The 17,234-nt window shown below is 31.3% G+C and overlaps 1 protein-coding gene across 1 annotated transcript; it reads right to left on the bottom strand.

Annotated features, from left to right (window-relative positions):
- Positions 1–1,520: 1,520 nt before the first annotated feature.
- Positions 1,521–16,500, bottom strand: LOC139522340 (uncharacterized). The gene is made up of 11 exons (XM_071315873.1): positions 16,375–16,500; positions 14,180–14,246; positions 13,564–13,689; positions 12,457–12,585; positions 10,765–10,899; positions 10,270–10,410; positions 5,934–6,056; positions 5,297–5,404; positions 4,763–4,906; positions 2,247–2,378; positions 1,521–1,731 (listed from the first exon to the last, which is right to left on the bottom strand). The coding sequence occupies exons 2-11, from the start codon at positions 14,244–14,246 to the stop codon at positions 1,565–1,567; spliced, it is 1,272 nt and encodes a 423-aa protein (XP_071171974.1). The 5' UTR covers positions 16,375–16,500; the 3' UTR covers positions 1,521–1,564.
- Positions 16,501–17,234: the final 734 nt, after the last annotated feature.

The following is a 17,234-nucleotide window of genomic DNA, read 5'->3' as shown; positions in this document are numbered from 1 at the left end:
CAAGTGTTGGTTTGCTTAACAATATGAGTAGATTTAATTCTAAAGTTAAAGCCAGTTTGAACACATAATTGCTAATGTAATATAGATTCATTCAGTCTATTTTATCCCGATTGCGGTTCTATCTTGTTTCTATTGATATGTTCGTCTGTTGATTCATTGACATTTGGTTATACTCAAAAGATAAAATAGTTTAACATACTAAGGATTTTAACCCAAGGCAAAAATTTTCGGAATGTTGGTTTCATCTTTGTAGTATAACTTTTAGGAATATTTGGTCCTCAATGCTCTTCAACTTCAGACTCTATTTGGCCTTTTAAACATTTTTTTATTCGAGCGTCACTGATAAGTCTTTTGTAAACGAAACGCGCGCCTGGTGTAAAAACAACATTTTAATCATGGTATCTATGATTAGTTTATTATCTTCTTCCGTTCGAGTGTCTTTGCTGAGTGTTTTGTAAACGACACGAGACTCTAGTGTACATAATTTTAAACTTTTATGCAGTGGTTTGTTTTATAAGTTAATTTTTATGTTGATACTTAGTAAATGCGTTTGTGTGTTGATACATTTACAAATTAGTTAGTTTGTTCAAACATTAGCAAATGCGTATGTTTTTTGATACTCTTACAAATAAAATTGTAAATTAAATCCTGAAAAAATACTTTGTATGTTGATACCTTAACAAACGATCCATTAAAAGTGAGTTTCTAAGTTGATACCTTGACACTGACAAATAAGTTTGTTTGTTTGTTGTATAAGAGGGACTAAAAGGACAGATTAATTCTAGACAAATGAGTTTTCTTATTGAATCCTAAACAAATAGTTTGCATGTTGATACGTGGACAAAAAAATATTGTTTATTGATCCATTGAGAAATGAGGTCATCGGTTGCTACAATGACAAATGATTACTGTTATTGATAAACTGTCTTCATATTGCATGAACTTATTGTGAAGTAATGTTAACGCTGCAAAAATTGTATAACTTGAATGTAACAATTTACTGCATCTGATCGAAACACATATACAAAGTATTTTTACAATTGCAAAGGACATTTATCATACAAACTCTTGCAATAGAAGGTTTCATCTATCATATGAAACTCAGACCTTAAATCTAAGTTTTGAAGGTGACTTTACAAAACATTTAAGCTGAAGTTTCTTATCCCAGGAATAGATTACCTTAGTCGTATGTGGCACAACTTTATGATTAAGGGTTCTCAAGGCTCTTCAACTTTGCACTTGTTTGGCTTTTTAACTATTTTGATCTGAGCGTCACTGATAAGTCTTATGTAGACGAAACACGCGTCTTGCGTATTAGATTATAATCCTGGTACCTATGATAACATTTTACAGACAGAATATTTTTCTAAATATATATATATATATATTTAAAAATTCAAATAAATGATTGATGAACGACGAATTGTTAACCTGTCAAACTACAGGACAATTTTCTGTTTTAGAAAACTTCAAACTGATTGACACAAAATAACAAACCAACAGATAAAAAAAACCAAAAGACCCATACCTAATGTTTATTATCTAAAAAAAACAATTTAAGGACTTAAGAATGTGTAATTGAATCGCGCTTAATGACCGTTTTGCTACACGTGACTTGGTTTCCATTCCTTCCTTTCCTCGAGCACTTACAATCGTCGTATCTTGTTCCATCTACATTTGCACTGAGCTTCTGTCCAAGCGGTACACAATATCCGTCCGCATCTTTACAATCTACAACAAAAGAGGTACTTTAACAGTTGTGATTCCTCAAAGTATTACATTTATTGAACAAGTAGTTATATAAAGCCGCAATATTCTTCGAAAAAAACCCAACCAAAACCCCCCACAAAGTCCCAAAATAACCACACGACATATATAAATCTGTCGCTAACCTTTACAATCATGATTGACAGAGATAATTTAGTATACAAACTCATTTTAGAAAATTTAAATATTGCATTCTGTGTTAGACAAATTAAGTAACCGGACATGAATTGTATTGTTTTTGATATTTGATAAAGCGCATCCGTTACAATAAGCGCAAAACTGGTAAACTATGTTACGTCTTTCTGAATAGCGAAATAAATAGATATGTCGAAAAAAGTCAGTTTTTCATCCGTTTTTATCTCTAAATACAGAAACAACATGACGGATTCACAAGCTTCATCATGATATATTGGTGTCTTGAAACTTTTCGTGGCTAGATAAGAAATATCGAGGAACAACACGTTAATTCTTTTACTCACTTGGTTTTACAATATTATTCTTCCGGTAGTATGATCCATTACTCCGTTTTGTTATTTTGCAAATTCTATCAACGCAATGTTCGTCTGTCCATTTTTCGTTGTCTCCTTTACAAGTACCATTAAATGGACAGCCTGTTAAGAATAAAATCATTACTCTAAACAATGTATTTTTTCTAGGATACACCCTTTGCGTGACTTTTTTCAGATCTAGACAACCTAGTTGCGACAATTTTTTTTATGGTTTCTTGTATAGATGTATTCATATAAAAAGAGATCCGTTTCTTATATCCAAATATCCTAGACGAATAGTACTTTCGTAACTTTTAAATTGAAATATGGAAATTGATGTCGAAAATCTCACAATCAGGGGAACGAGAAAATCTCTACCAGAGACGTAGACATAGTAGCTATAGGCCATCGCACAGACTTCAAAAATGAGCAAACAACAGACGTGACAAAATGTGTAATAATTCACACCAGCGACCTATTTATGGACAAAACACAAAGTTAAACACATAAACAGGTTCGTGACTTGGAACACTTACACACAAAACGTGGTGTGTATGTGTAAAAACTGCATCACTTAATTAAAATATAACGAGATAAGTACCTTTAACATGATCAAATATTCTATATATTGATATCTATATATGTTTATTTCAAGAGGGTGTTAAGGCGAACGACCAAAGTTCCGTTGTCATTAGAACTGATGTTTTATATCAATGCGGATAAAATTGTATACAAATCCCTACATGATTTTTAACACCGTTTTACATCTTATTTGGTTATGATGAGTTTAGCTAATTGCTAATCCACCTATCTAATCAAAAAGTCTTCTGGTTATATTTTTTTTCAGGGTTTGTTCTATCTCGTTGATACATACACAACATGTGCGTTAATTTATGTATCTATAAATATATATATATATATATATATATATATACACATGTCTAAGAATATAACTTAAACACGCTAATCAATACATTAAAACTTCTATTAGATTTTAAATAGAAATACGAAATATTTCGCTAAACAAATTAGCTTCATCAGGCGTGTGCATCTCTCAAGGTGAAATCGGATGCATGACAAAAAAATATTTTTGTAGCTTAATCTATACAAGAGTTGAGAAAAAGTGTAACATATTGATTGATGTGGCATAAAATATGTTTGTAGCTACAACTACATAAAGTTGGAATAAAAGTTTAACACATTTATAGATGTTCGAATAATTGTATGAATTTCTATAAATTAATTTGTATGATTTCAAGATAATTATGGGTTTGATTTGCTTTTAAATCTTTTTTCGTCTGTCTCATTGAGTCCATCAGGTTCAAGAGTTCGTAACTGGTGCATCCAAAATTTCTCTCTTTTCTGTCTTCCTTGTGTATCCCAATTTTGATTTTTCTCAATGATTTGAAATGTGACGTTTTCAAAATCATGTCCTGCTCTTGAAAGGTGTCTTTTAATTGGGCAGTTCCTTTCTTTTGTATAAAATGACCGATGGTTATTTAGTCGGATGTTAAATGGTGTTTCAGTTTCACCAAAATATTGTAATTTGCAAGTTCCACACGTTAGAACATAAATGCAATTTTGCGTTTTGCAATTTGATATTATAAATATTTTGTATTTTATTTTTGTGACTGTGCTGACGAATTGGGTTTCGATGTTGGCGACTTTGCAGCACTTACAATTGTCCCTTCCGCATGATTTATAACCTCCGATTGTTGATATCTCCTGTTTAGATACTTTGGATGTTACTAGAATATCTTTGAGGTTTTTGGGTCTGCGGTAAGCCATAACGGGAGCTGATGGAAAAATCTCTTTTAAGGAAGGATAATTTTCAATCAGACGCCAGTGTTTGTGGACAATTGATGAAAGATTTGTCAGATAAGGATGAAAGCTAACAACAAACGGGATTTTATTTGTCTGGGTCGTCTTTTCTTTGTATTCAAGTAGGTTTGTTCGGTCTTTTTCTTTTGCTTTACCGAAAGCTTCTGAAATATTTTTGTTCTTATAACCTCTTGATTTGAGTTGCTGTCTGAGTTGCCCCAAAAGATGGTTTAAACAGTCTAAACATCAACCCAACAATGTTAGATCTGTCAATTTGCTTTCGCAAATTGTTTGTTCTTCCCTCGCCGGGATTCGAACCCATGCTACTGAGATATCGTGACACCAAATCGCCTGCACTGTATTCGGTGCGCTAGACCACACGACCGCCTTGGCTTCACAATAATAAAGCTTTTGGTGGCCGGGTGTTACCTTTCCTCGTCAGTTTTAATCTAGCGTACATGTAATACAGTACATGATACATAAGGCATGGGGATGTTATTGTTACAGATCAGCTCAATTATCTATAGTAAAGGATCCTACAAATTAATGCAAGATACAGTCACAGATAATAATTATATATTTTATAAGTTGGTGTGAGTCAGTGACAACTCTACAAAAGATTTATCCATCGGATCACAAGCAATGATGGTGATATATATATATACTTCAAGATCAGTGATATTCACCTGTGTAAGCTATTTTCATTTCCATAACAACACGTCTGTTTTTGCCGGACTTATTTCTGGTCAATGTGCATACTCGTCTTACACAGTCTGTTCTATTATATACACTATTGCCTTCTAGTATGCATTCGTTGTTGTATGAACATGCTGGAAACCAAATAAAAAATATCAGAACATCATGTTGTAAGATATTGTTTAAACATATCAATTACCAAATTCGAAAAGACGGAAAGGACACAGTAATAAGGCCTCTAGGAGATATGGAAATGAATTACATTGCTTTTATGAAAAGTCGATTATTATCGGATTATCGTTTAGTGATTTCAAGTTAAATGAACATGATGGGTGTGTTAGCTTAGAGTAGATAAAACATTATGCAGTTTGGTTACGCCCGAATGTGTCTTTAAGCTTGTTGAAATGATACAAACTATTTGTGAGAAGTCTAACTTTAGTGATTCGTTTGTTGAATATGTCTAACAATGTATGATTAATATTGTTCTCCATTTCATTTAAAAGATACTATTTTAATGTTCTTACCATATGAGTTTAACTGCCATCCTGTCCTTGTACAAGTATGCTGTGTACATGCCGTAGTATTTACTATGCCTGACTCGTAAACGCAATCCCCATTTTTGTCCTTGCAACCTGTATTAATGTATAATAAAAAGTTAAATCACAAAAATACTGAACTCAGAGGAAAATCTAATAGGAAAGTCAATATTCGCGTGGCAAAATAACAATGACAAAACACATGAAAAACAAATGGACAAGAACTGTCATAATCCTGAATTGGTACAGGTATTTTCAAATGTAGAAAATGGTGGATTAAACCTGGTTTAATAATACTATTGTCTGATAACCTCACTTGGATCATAAAGCCTTTTATATAGACATGTATTCCTTTTCATTGAAAAAAAAACCTTCAAGTATTCTAAGTTCTTCACTCGAAAATAGTCAAACGGATTGCTATTGTACCTATTACTGGTATATTATTTGATTTTCTTGTGTGTTACCCTTTATTGATGTATTCATGTTTCAACATTGTAGAATTACTATTAAACGAAGAACATCCGAAATGGTTATTCATCAGTTTAAACATTTCTGGTAAATATAAAACGAACTTATGCAGAATTTATGTTTTTTTCTACGTTTGCATTCTAAAAGATGCACTTACCATACGCTGTTAATACCATTTCCATGACGTTTCTTGATTGTTTGCACTCATAGGTTGAACATACAAACTTTTCTTTCTGTCCAATTGGTATACAAGACTTCTTATTATTTATTCCAAAACAAGCTGTATAAAAAAATATCTAACGGAAATTAGCAATAATAGAATACTACAATACGAAATGAACTGTGAAAAATGTTTTTTTGCTCAATGTTAGAAAACTATTGATATTACTGAATAACACTGATCAAATGATTTGGTCTAGTCATTATGGGTGCCATGTTGCTAAGAGTTTTGTAGAATCCTGTTTTTTTGTCGCTTTCGTATACGGCATTTTACAAAATTTGAAATTTCAAAATCATGTTGTGCAGAAAGGTGAAGAGCATTGACCAAAATTTCAGAGAAGTTTTGTAAAATACAGCTTAAGTAATCTTTATGAGGTAACAGTTAACCTATAATTATGACCATATGAATGACAATTCATGTCAACACATCAGTGTTGACTACTGGGCTTGTGAAACCATCAGGGAATTAAAAGTATTTAAACATTATAGCTTTATATATTTCCGAAATCAACAAATTAAACAGGAATTTACTGCAATGAAGTGTAAATTCTCCCACTTGCATTAATAACTACAAACCAGTAGACTATTATATTAAATAGATATATCGCAGATGACAAATGATATAATTCAAAGGTCAATTCGTCTGTCAATCACTCTCATGTTACAACAGATAATGAACAATGTTATGAACAACTTACAGTGACCAAAGTGATATCTTTTTCTCTTTCACTTTTCGTCTACAACACGCATAACTAACGTTAGTATGGACGTGATTAAAAGACACAGCAGAATAGGCAGTTGATGAATTTTGATGGCCAAAATGCAGAAAGGTTTTGAAAACTCTTGCATTTTTTTTTCTATTGCTTTACTTGCTTTTGTGTTCATTTTTGTTTCGCGTGTCAATGAAATAATGTCAATTGTGTATCTAGTAATTTAATAGATTTTCATTGCAAATCAAAATTGATAGTAAGCAACAAATAAACTGCAGTATTTTGGAGCATGCTGTTTATTTAAAATATCATTGATAAAGATTTGATGTTAACAATGCAGATTCTAAACTAAAGAGTAAAATTGAAACCAGTCTCAAATTGGTGTGCTTTATTTGTTCTCTATTAAATATATGTATCAGATATGATATTTTTTAGTTTCATTTTTTGTAGTCACATAGTTGTTTTATTGTGACTTGCTTTTGAATTCTATTTCCAACCAGGCATGATCTTGTCATTTGGGCATGTACTGTTGAGAGAATATGTAAATTCAAGTGTTGATGTTGTCCATAGCTTCAATTATGATTTTCAATGACCATTTCGTACCCCTCGCTATTCCAGTATATTTTCCGTATTTTTAACCATGGTTCCGGTAAAGTTCGAACGAAGGTAATGATAAAACTAAAAGGAACGATACCAAGTGGAACATCACGAATCGTAACTCCAATAAAACAGTTTAAACCATGGCTACAAAGAAAATTCAACTCAAAATAGTAACAAAAAAACAGCACAAGGTTCTAAGATTCTAAAGAATGAGCAACTGGAAGCTCATCAAATAAACTTGGGTACACACGGGAGAATAAGTTAGTTGCTGCTCAACTATAACACCAAGAGCGACTCATTGAAAGTATGGTGTTAGGTAGTATAACATAATGTCACAACTAAAGGAAAAAAACGAGATGGTCGTCACAAGAAGTGGGTCATATCGGTCACATCAAGGCTGACATTATTCATAGAACTTTCGAACGGGGAACCAAAACTTCACAATTGGAAATCAAGGATGCAATCCATGAAATGCTGATACAGTGCTCACGGTAAGATTATGAAAAGGGTCCTGCTTGTCAAGTGCAACGTTTTCATTTCCTATACGATGATTTTCTTTGAAAATATTTTGGTTTTTCCTTTATTCGTTTTTCAAATATCTTTTGAGTAAATACTGTTTTGACAATTTCTTTTAGATATAGCACAACATAGATTGATTATACTGTATTGCTCATATTTCTTATTCGCGGCACTGTTTGACTTCATTGCACTGGAGAAACTTGAACACAATTTCTCACAAAATACATTTACTTTCAACTAGAGCTGCTTCTTAAGACCATTACTTTTGAAAAGGAAGTTGAAGTGCAGTGTTAACTCATTTTATTCACACACACAGATCAAAAAGTAGGTTATTTTATTCCTCGTGATTTTGATCTTGGCGGATATTGCCAACTTGATGCAATTTAGTTATCATAAAGTCTTTGGAAAGGAAATTATACCATTCATATGTTGTTATATCTTTCAAAACGTGCATATTGAATTTCTATTGATGGCTACGAAGCTGTGTTTCCTCTTTCTATTTATACTCTATTGCTTGTTTAGCAATCTTTTAAATGTTAACTTATTTTAATCAAAATGACTACATTGTACGTTTTCTGTTTTTGTAAGTGGTAATTTTAATTGCTTGCACTGCTGTGAAAATGAAATAATACAAAATGTATCGTATACTAATTAATCTAAACTGAACTCGTAACCCCTTTTGTTTAAGATATACTATTGAACACTTATTGACTGGGTATGAGTGAAATAGAAGGTTTATTGTCCTCGGGGTGCAACTATTGTCATAAGGCGTAGCCGAGGACAATAGTTGTACACAGGGGACAATAAACTTACTATTCCACGAATATCCAGTCAATAAGTATTTTATTATATCGAAAGAGACAACATACTATAAATGTCTGGACTAAATCAACTATCGTAATATAAAGAACAGAAACACAATTATATTGTTTCATGTATACTTCCTATATAGTCTGAATGGTGAGGCTACGTTCGGCACTGATACAACTCTAGATACTAGACGTATCACTCGAAGTTGCAACTCCAGCGGCATTCTCAAAATTAACCAATCCCATAGCTGCGATTGAAATTCTGTGAAATATGATGACGCTGCTGTCAAATAGTTTCACCGAGATTTAATAGTTGGAAACTATTGATCGGTCCAATAGTTCAACGCTTGCATTTTGAAAACAATAGTGAAAATATTGTGTACTTATTTGATATAGAAAATGATGACTGATGTATAATAAAGTTGTATAATGTAGCTGGGCTCGAAAAGAGTCAGTTAAAACAATGTTAATGGGCTTTTATAAGGGAAAATTCTTCCGATATTTCCTAATAAATGAAAATCTGTTAGAATTTTGTCAGTCACGCTATTTATAGGTATCACCATATTTTATTTTTCAAAATTGAATTTATGATGATAAGTACATAGAAAATATTGTGTAATTATATTATATAATCTTTTCTATTTCCTTAATGAATTTGATTTGTTCTTCTTTATTTTATAACCTTTTAAACATAGGGTAAAAGATTAAGAAGGAAAAGTAGGAGAGACTTTTTACTGTATAGTACATTGTTGCTTATCTTGATGTATATATAACACTAGAACATACCCGTGATATCGCGGGTCCGTGACTGAATTAAAGTATATAACTTTGTGCAAGCCTTATTTTAATATTAGTATTGTCATCTGATAAAGTCATGCCGATTATAAGATACACAGTTTTCTGTTTTCAAATCTTTCTGTTTGAACCCGTCGAACTGGAACTTATCAATTATTGATAATATCAAGGACGTATATATGTTAGTTATACGTACTTGGTAATATTAATTATTTGGAAAACAAAAGGTCCTGGAATGGAGTATTTTTTAATCAACAGCATTGTCCTATATTAGTTATAAATAAAGTTGAATTCTTTGATTCGCTGTTTTACGTCATGCCCGCTACCAAATTGAAAACTGTACCAATACGCCTTATTTTTAGTACAGATGTTTAGTATTCGTATTGTTATCTTAGAAAGTCTTACTGATTAAAATACTAAAATTTAGTAGTGTCAATCCTGTTATTATGACCCGTGTATATAGCATATTAATCCTGATAACACCGTTTGGTGGTGCGCCTGTCAGATGCGGAACGTACAGATAAGGTAATAGGTAACAGGTGAATATACTATTGGTATAGGTATCGGACTCGACCCGGAACTTGTTAATTATTGGCAATATTAATTACGTGGAAAACAAAAGGGCCTGGGGGGGGGGGGGGGGGGTGTAATTTTTTATCTACACCTTTGTACTATAATAGTTATATATAAAGTTGAATTCTTTGATTCGTCGTTTTTACGTGATGACGGCTGACAAATTGGACCTCGTAATTTTAGTATTATAGATATTTAGACTAGCCAAACCGACAAATTAACAAATGAAATGACTCCACAAAAACACCAATCCAATTGTTACACGTACCTTTACTCTCAAGTCTGACATGTCGATTGATATGTTTGACACCCCAGTCATCAGTAGTGTACTCTATATGACATTTGTACTTTAGACAGTCCTTTTCGACAATTTCGTCGGCTTTAATGCATTTCCTTCCCCATTTACAACCTGTAATCAAAAATTGATGAACGATAAATCAATAATATCGAGTTGGAAACACACACACACACACACATTTTGTTTATGTGGTGTTTTATACTATTTTCATATCTTCTAACGATCAGATACATACCATACCATACATATAGATACAGGAAAATGCGGTAAGAGTGCCAATGAGACAACTCTCCATCCAAGTCAAAATGTATAAAAGTCAAGGTACGGTCTTCAACACGGAGCCAATGCATGTGTATGAAGTACGTATACAAAGAGAAATCAAACTATGCACTTAATTATTGTAAATCTATATGCATACTTATATATGCATGTTAATGTCATAGCATCTAATCTATTGTTACTTACTTGCTTCTGATATTAGGTTCTCTCGATATATTGGTCCTTCAGGATTGTTTGTTATGTTGAATTCACATCTATATTTTATGCAGTTTGATTCCCATGTTGCTCCCTTTTTCTTGCATTGGCCCTCAAAAAAACATTCTACAAAATATGATCAATGATCGCCATTTGTTTCTTGTAGATAAAATGTTGACATTATCAAAGAAGCAATAAACATCGTAAATTTAATGACCAATCATATGAAATAATGTACACAAACAAAATAAACTAATGGTCACCCCTGCCCCCACCAAAAAACAAAAGCATTCGGAATATAAGGGATAAAAATTGTTTCAAAAATTAATTGTATAACAACATATGCATATTGTGCAACTGATGTCGCGTAGTTTTCTTATCCACAGATTCCAAAGTTGGACAAATTTTACATGTTTTTTTATGATATATGATCTCTATTGTTTTCATGCTAATAATTGGCTATTTATAGACAAAATTATGTTTCCATGGCAACCACATAAAATGATAAAAACTGAAAAAGTGTTGTCTATTTCTCTCAAAAGTTCTTTTGGAAAGTTTGTCTCAATTTCTCTTATGCAGTTTAATTATATACCGGTTATGTATCACTGCATGTATGTAGATTTTGTCAAATATCAGGATTGAGAGCAATTTTCAAATTAAAAAAAATACCAAAAATATCACATCTCTAATTTTTTAATATTGTGCTGATAACTAATGGATCTTCATTGTCAAATAGTTTCAATAAGGTCTGTTGTCCAGTTTTTTGGTGTTAGACTCTTAAAAAAGGCTGAAAAATCACTTTATTAGCTTTATGACAAAAGTGCCAAATAACTACTTTATATGCATGCCACTGCATGTCTAGAAATTAGTTTTAATCTTTAATACTTTAGTTATATAAAGTTAAAGTGTGATAAATTTGAACAGAATAAGCTTCATTATTGCATGTTCTGTGTATTTTGCAATATGAAGTGCTGAAATTCTGAAAAAAATCATGTTTTTCCAATGAAAAATGGCTCAAAATGAGGGTAATCAGTTTCCATGGCAACCAGATTTTTTTTCGACTTTTATTTTTTTCCACAATAAGACATCTTAAAGAAGTCTTGATACAAAATTTCATTAAAATCTGTGACTATGCGTTTCTTGATTTTTCCAAATACTTTGATATTTATAGAGAATGAACTTTGCTTCACAAGAAAATTAACCGTTGTGTCTCATTGTTTATTTTGCGAATACGTGTATAGTGTTTACATAATTTAAGAGGATCAATGACCAATACTGTACACTTCATTGATGAGTTTATCCCAAAACACCTGTTTATAGATGGACTGGTCTATTATAAACGAACAGGTTAAACTCCGCCCAGTCAGGTGAAATAAATCAAGTAATAGCTTCCGTAGAACATATTTTGGACAGCAAATTTAATGAACAGTGGACAAAATACGCAGTCTATTAAGATAAGGTTATTAAAAATGTATAGAATAGTATAACAAAGTTTTTTTTTATGACAATGACTATATGAAATCAGCCGTTTTACAATGGTTAAACTTTGTCTGTGAAAAGACATAATTTCGATATACACATAGAGGATATATATCATGGAGGACGGACACTATTGTTATTAATAACAAATGCAATATTGTTTGTGGACCTTATTGTTTAACTGAATTAAAGAGATAATGTTACCTGGAGATGTGATGATTGTCCTGTAGATTTTTTCTAGCATCGATTTGTTTTCTACAACGCACTTCAATTTATTACAGCCAGATGTCCATTTCCGATTCACTGGATAACATCGGTTGTTGAAAACACATGCTATTTTTACGAAAAATATCATAAAAAAGTTAATTATTTGATGGGCAATGAGGATTTATTATTGCATGAAAATACAATAAGAAATACTTAAAATTTGTTAAATTACTACACATTAAAGAGATGAAAAGAAATAGTGACAAGTAATTTGCCATGAAATATTGCAAGACATACAGCAACGAACAACGGATGCTTAATGTAAATTTGTGATGAGAACAAATCAGTTATATGTCCAAACATCCTTACACATATGTTGGCCATATAGTGTAAAATTATAATATGTTTCCATTATTACTGAACTAGTACATATATTTGTTGAGGGGCCAGCCGAAGCACGCATCTGGGTGCGGGATTTTCTTACTGTATTTAATCCGACCGTGCAAGGGCTGTAAAGACAGTCAAGGTTTTTTTAAAACTTTCATTCGTTTGTGGTTTATTGCAGACCCAATTGTGTCCTTTGACAGTATATAAAAGAATATTTAACATGTTTAACAAATTTAGGGATGTCTAACACTTTTCAGCTATTGTAAATAATTGCCAGCACATTTTTGATATAGTATTTTCTAGTTGTATTATGAGCATCTGAACAAGATATGTTCTTGATGATTGCTTTGAGTTCTTTTACTTATTGTCTGATGATTTTATTTGTTAACTAAATGTTTTGGATGTAGAATTTTTTTTCAACCGATCGGGTGCAACCATGATCAGACTGAATACATTAAAATCAAACATCTATTTATTGGTTTTCCCTTGATATTTTTATTGTTAACTGTGTGTGGTGTTGGAGAAGTGTTGCCCGATTACATTTCATAGTTTTTTCAGGTGGAAATGGAAAAACCAAAAAATAACAAACAATAGGAACATTATAAAATAGTGTGGACAGTTTCCGTCCTTTCTAGTTCCGGTCTCATTTAATACTTCATTATAAATGTGACACCAGCAAACATCATGTCACAAATTATGTAGGGAAACAATACAAACCTCTATATCCCTCTACCCAGCTACCATTGTTACATCTATAGTATTTACAAGATAAGCGAGAGTCTTTGATTTCCTCTCTATGTTTGTAAAGATCTTCGTCTAGTGATGTCAAACTAGCGCAAGGCACTGAAAATGGAAAATAGTTTGTAGGGATTTATCTTTTCGTCTCAATTATTGAAGACAAAGCTATCATGTTACATGATGTGTGGCATTTGTTTAAATATGAACTACAATTATATAACATAGAATTGTTTAGTGGTCTATCTATTTCTGTAAATTACTAAAGAAAGACAGTTGTAGAAGTAATGCGTACAATATTATTGTTGTTTCTATAAGTTATCTTGATTTAAAAAAAAAACATACTGTCGTCTACTCTTTCAATTAAATATGATTTAAGAACCTCTTTTCAGCATAAAGCTGCAAGATGCAAGAGCAAAAAGTGCTGATCACTTTGATTGGCAACGCTTACACAATTTTTTTTATTGAAAACATGCAACGAATAAGAATCACTAAGGCTAGATTCCCTACTATTACTGTAAATTGTATTCAAACAATGCATTGATAAAAACTGTGACGTGCGTTTCTAAAGTTTAAAACAGGATTATATTTTACTTACTTGTATAACCCTTTGCTGCCCATATCCCTGCAGGAACAAGAAGTACCAGAATAATCTTTAGAAACATCTGTGATGAAATATTGGAGCCAAAATGACATTTTTTTGTATATAAAAGAAAAACGAAAAGAGGAAAGCATTCAGTTAAACGTCATGAATAGCTGCATATATTACCCAATTCAAATTTGTTTTATTTTGGAGTAGGAATCTTCAAATTTGAAATAATGAAAACTAAAGACACAATTTGATCTGGTTCATATTTCGATATATATCTTTGGCTGTCTATTTCTGAAAAGCAACAATCAGATTCAGTTCGGATCAATATTTCGGGTTTTTTTTGCAATGAATGAGACGAACTGCGATTGTTTAAGAAGTTTGATTTATATATTTACAATTCATTGCGGAGATACGAACCTTGGTAAACTTCTGTTGAAATGCATTGCATTACTTTTCGGAGCGATGCATTTCACATTTGAAATGTTTTCCGAATCATGTTGTCGAGTGTTTATGTTTCTTACTATCAGTTTTTCTTTATGATAGATATTTTCTCGGCAAAACAAGTTTTTGTCTTCTAAAAAACAAAGGCTTTTTAAGAATAAATATTAAGTATCTAAACCGAAGTAATTAATATAGAAGACTTCTATATCTGTCTTAAAAAACAGTTACTGTGTTTGCTCCCAGAATGCTGTAACATAGTTCTTTTCCTTCATTTTTAATGAAATAATCTTTTCGGTACCTTTTGATAAAACATGTTTGATATCATTCACGCTTTATCAAACTAGGCAGTAAGTGCAAAAATCAATACCGACAAACAATATATATATTTTTTTATTTCGCAGATTACATTTAAGTATTTGTATATATCGATGTTTAATATGTATTGATGAAATGATATCTTCAATACTTAAAATTATTTTTGAATTTCAGGGTAGTTGAATACTCTTTTTAAATGTTTAAATCCAAAACTTAATTGCGATTTTAACAAATGAATATACGAAGACCTGTATTGATTAATTTTTCCAGATTATTTTTTTTCCATTTTTATACTAAATATATATGAACTTTTAGTGTACTTTCAGATACATGTTATATTTAACTATCTAGTAACACTTAAATAATACAAATATGCTCTCAATGTATTCAGATATTTATAATATTTTTACATTCATTTTTTAAGGGTTTGGCGTTCATTATTTAGATTAATCCAGAAAGTCCTTTCCGTTGCTTCAAATTTATAAAATTCTATTTTCATTTGACAAATACTCAAAATGATAGCTGCATGATTAGCTTGAAATTACTAACAAAGTACGGACAAATGCAATGACTTGTCAATTTCAAATCGACTTACAGACATAAAAAAATTATAATGGTTTGTTAAACAAAACACATTATTTTTGTATATCATATAACGGCATTTTCCAGTGCAATTATTTAAGTTTACATTTTTAAAGATAAGATTCCGTTATAATATTTTTTAATGACATCATCATAAAATATGTTAACAGAAGAACATTAAACAATTATGTTTGATGTTCTAGGTCGTGCATTTACATAACAAAATCCGGTAATAAACGGACCAAATATAAATCACACCCTGTGAAATCAGACCTATTGCATGAGGGACATAACTTAATATATCAGAATAGTATCTTATAAATCTAATGATAATCAAATCGAAATACTTAGTTTTGGTTTTTTACTTCACCGCCATAGGCGAAAAATAAACATAGCTATATTTGACATAACTCTTTTTGGTAACTTTTTTAATGGTGAGATTGCTATTCGTGTTATTTTTGATTAGGTTTGTCATCTAATTTGCTTCATCTCTGAATATACACGGTACACGTGTCTTGCGTACCGATTTATAAGATTTGTGCTGTTTATTGTTTATCCTTCATTTACCAATTACTTTGCTTTATCACTGAAAAAAATCTTTGTGGCATATGCAAATTTCAGTTTTGAGTTACCCCGCAGTTCTATGCAACGATAATCTGATAAATGTGTGTATTCAAATAATTAGATAAAAGTGCAAGAAGTAATTAATACTTTAGATGATTTGCAGCCTCAAAACTTTTATAAATACATTTTTATTGTTCAAGACCTCAGATTGACCCCAAGATTTCTTATCCTTTTCGTATCTTATTGTTGTCGTCTTATAAGTGAACAGTTTTTTACATAAACATAATAAATGATCTTACCGTTTATTTTGTAGAAAAATACTTCAAACACAACTTTGTAAAGGGACCCAGAATCATGATCTTATTGTTGACTGAAAATATGAAGGATTTTCTAAGGTTTTATCAATATCAGCCATTAATGTGGAGTTTGATGAAATAAAACCACGATATAATTCGGACTATTGGTAAAAAATGTCAAGTCGATACTGAATTATTTAAACTAAGTAGTCAATTTATAACACATTAAAGAGTATTTTATCTGTTAATAAATGATATTTTTATTGACGTTAATCTGTATTGGATAACTCCAGGGAGACAAATACTTCGCAGGGTCACATGTTAACAATGGCGATGAATTAAGAAAAAGTAAAATTGCCAATCATTTTATTAGAAATTGACACATGACATGTAATACAGATTATGAATAAGGCTTGTAGTATGTGAGATGGTGTACCATAAGTACTAATTTCAATGAATAACTGTGTAAAGACCGTCAATGATACTGCAAAATTGTTTCTAGAAAAATACTTATGTCATGTTTTATATAGTAGTCTACATAAGGCAGGTGGATGAAGTGTATGCCAAATTGTAATATTAGATTTTATTAAAAATGTACTTATAATAATTATCTATAGTTAAGAATTTTGCCATCGATATGGGGCATACACTAACGACTCCAGTGGTGAATGAATCCAACAAAAATAACTAAGGGTCTGATATTTTCTTTCGGCTTATATTGTTTTGTTATAGATTGAATAATTCTTTGAAAATTTTATGATACAAGTCTGTTTGTTCTCGATGTTGTTTTCATCTTGATATGTAATTTTTGATATCTTAAAACTTATCGTTTAAGGACGACAGTCTGCTATGTTTTTGAGAAA

This window comes from Mytilus edulis, chromosome 5 (assembly GCF_963676685.1).
Source record: "Mytilus edulis chromosome 5, xbMytEdul2.2, whole genome shotgun sequence".
Lineage (NCBI taxonomy): Eukaryota > Metazoa > Mollusca > Bivalvia > Mytilida > Mytilidae > Mytilus > Mytilus edulis.
The sequence above is the reverse complement of the archived record's forward strand: the minus strand, read 5'-3'. Positions and strand labels throughout refer to the sequence as shown.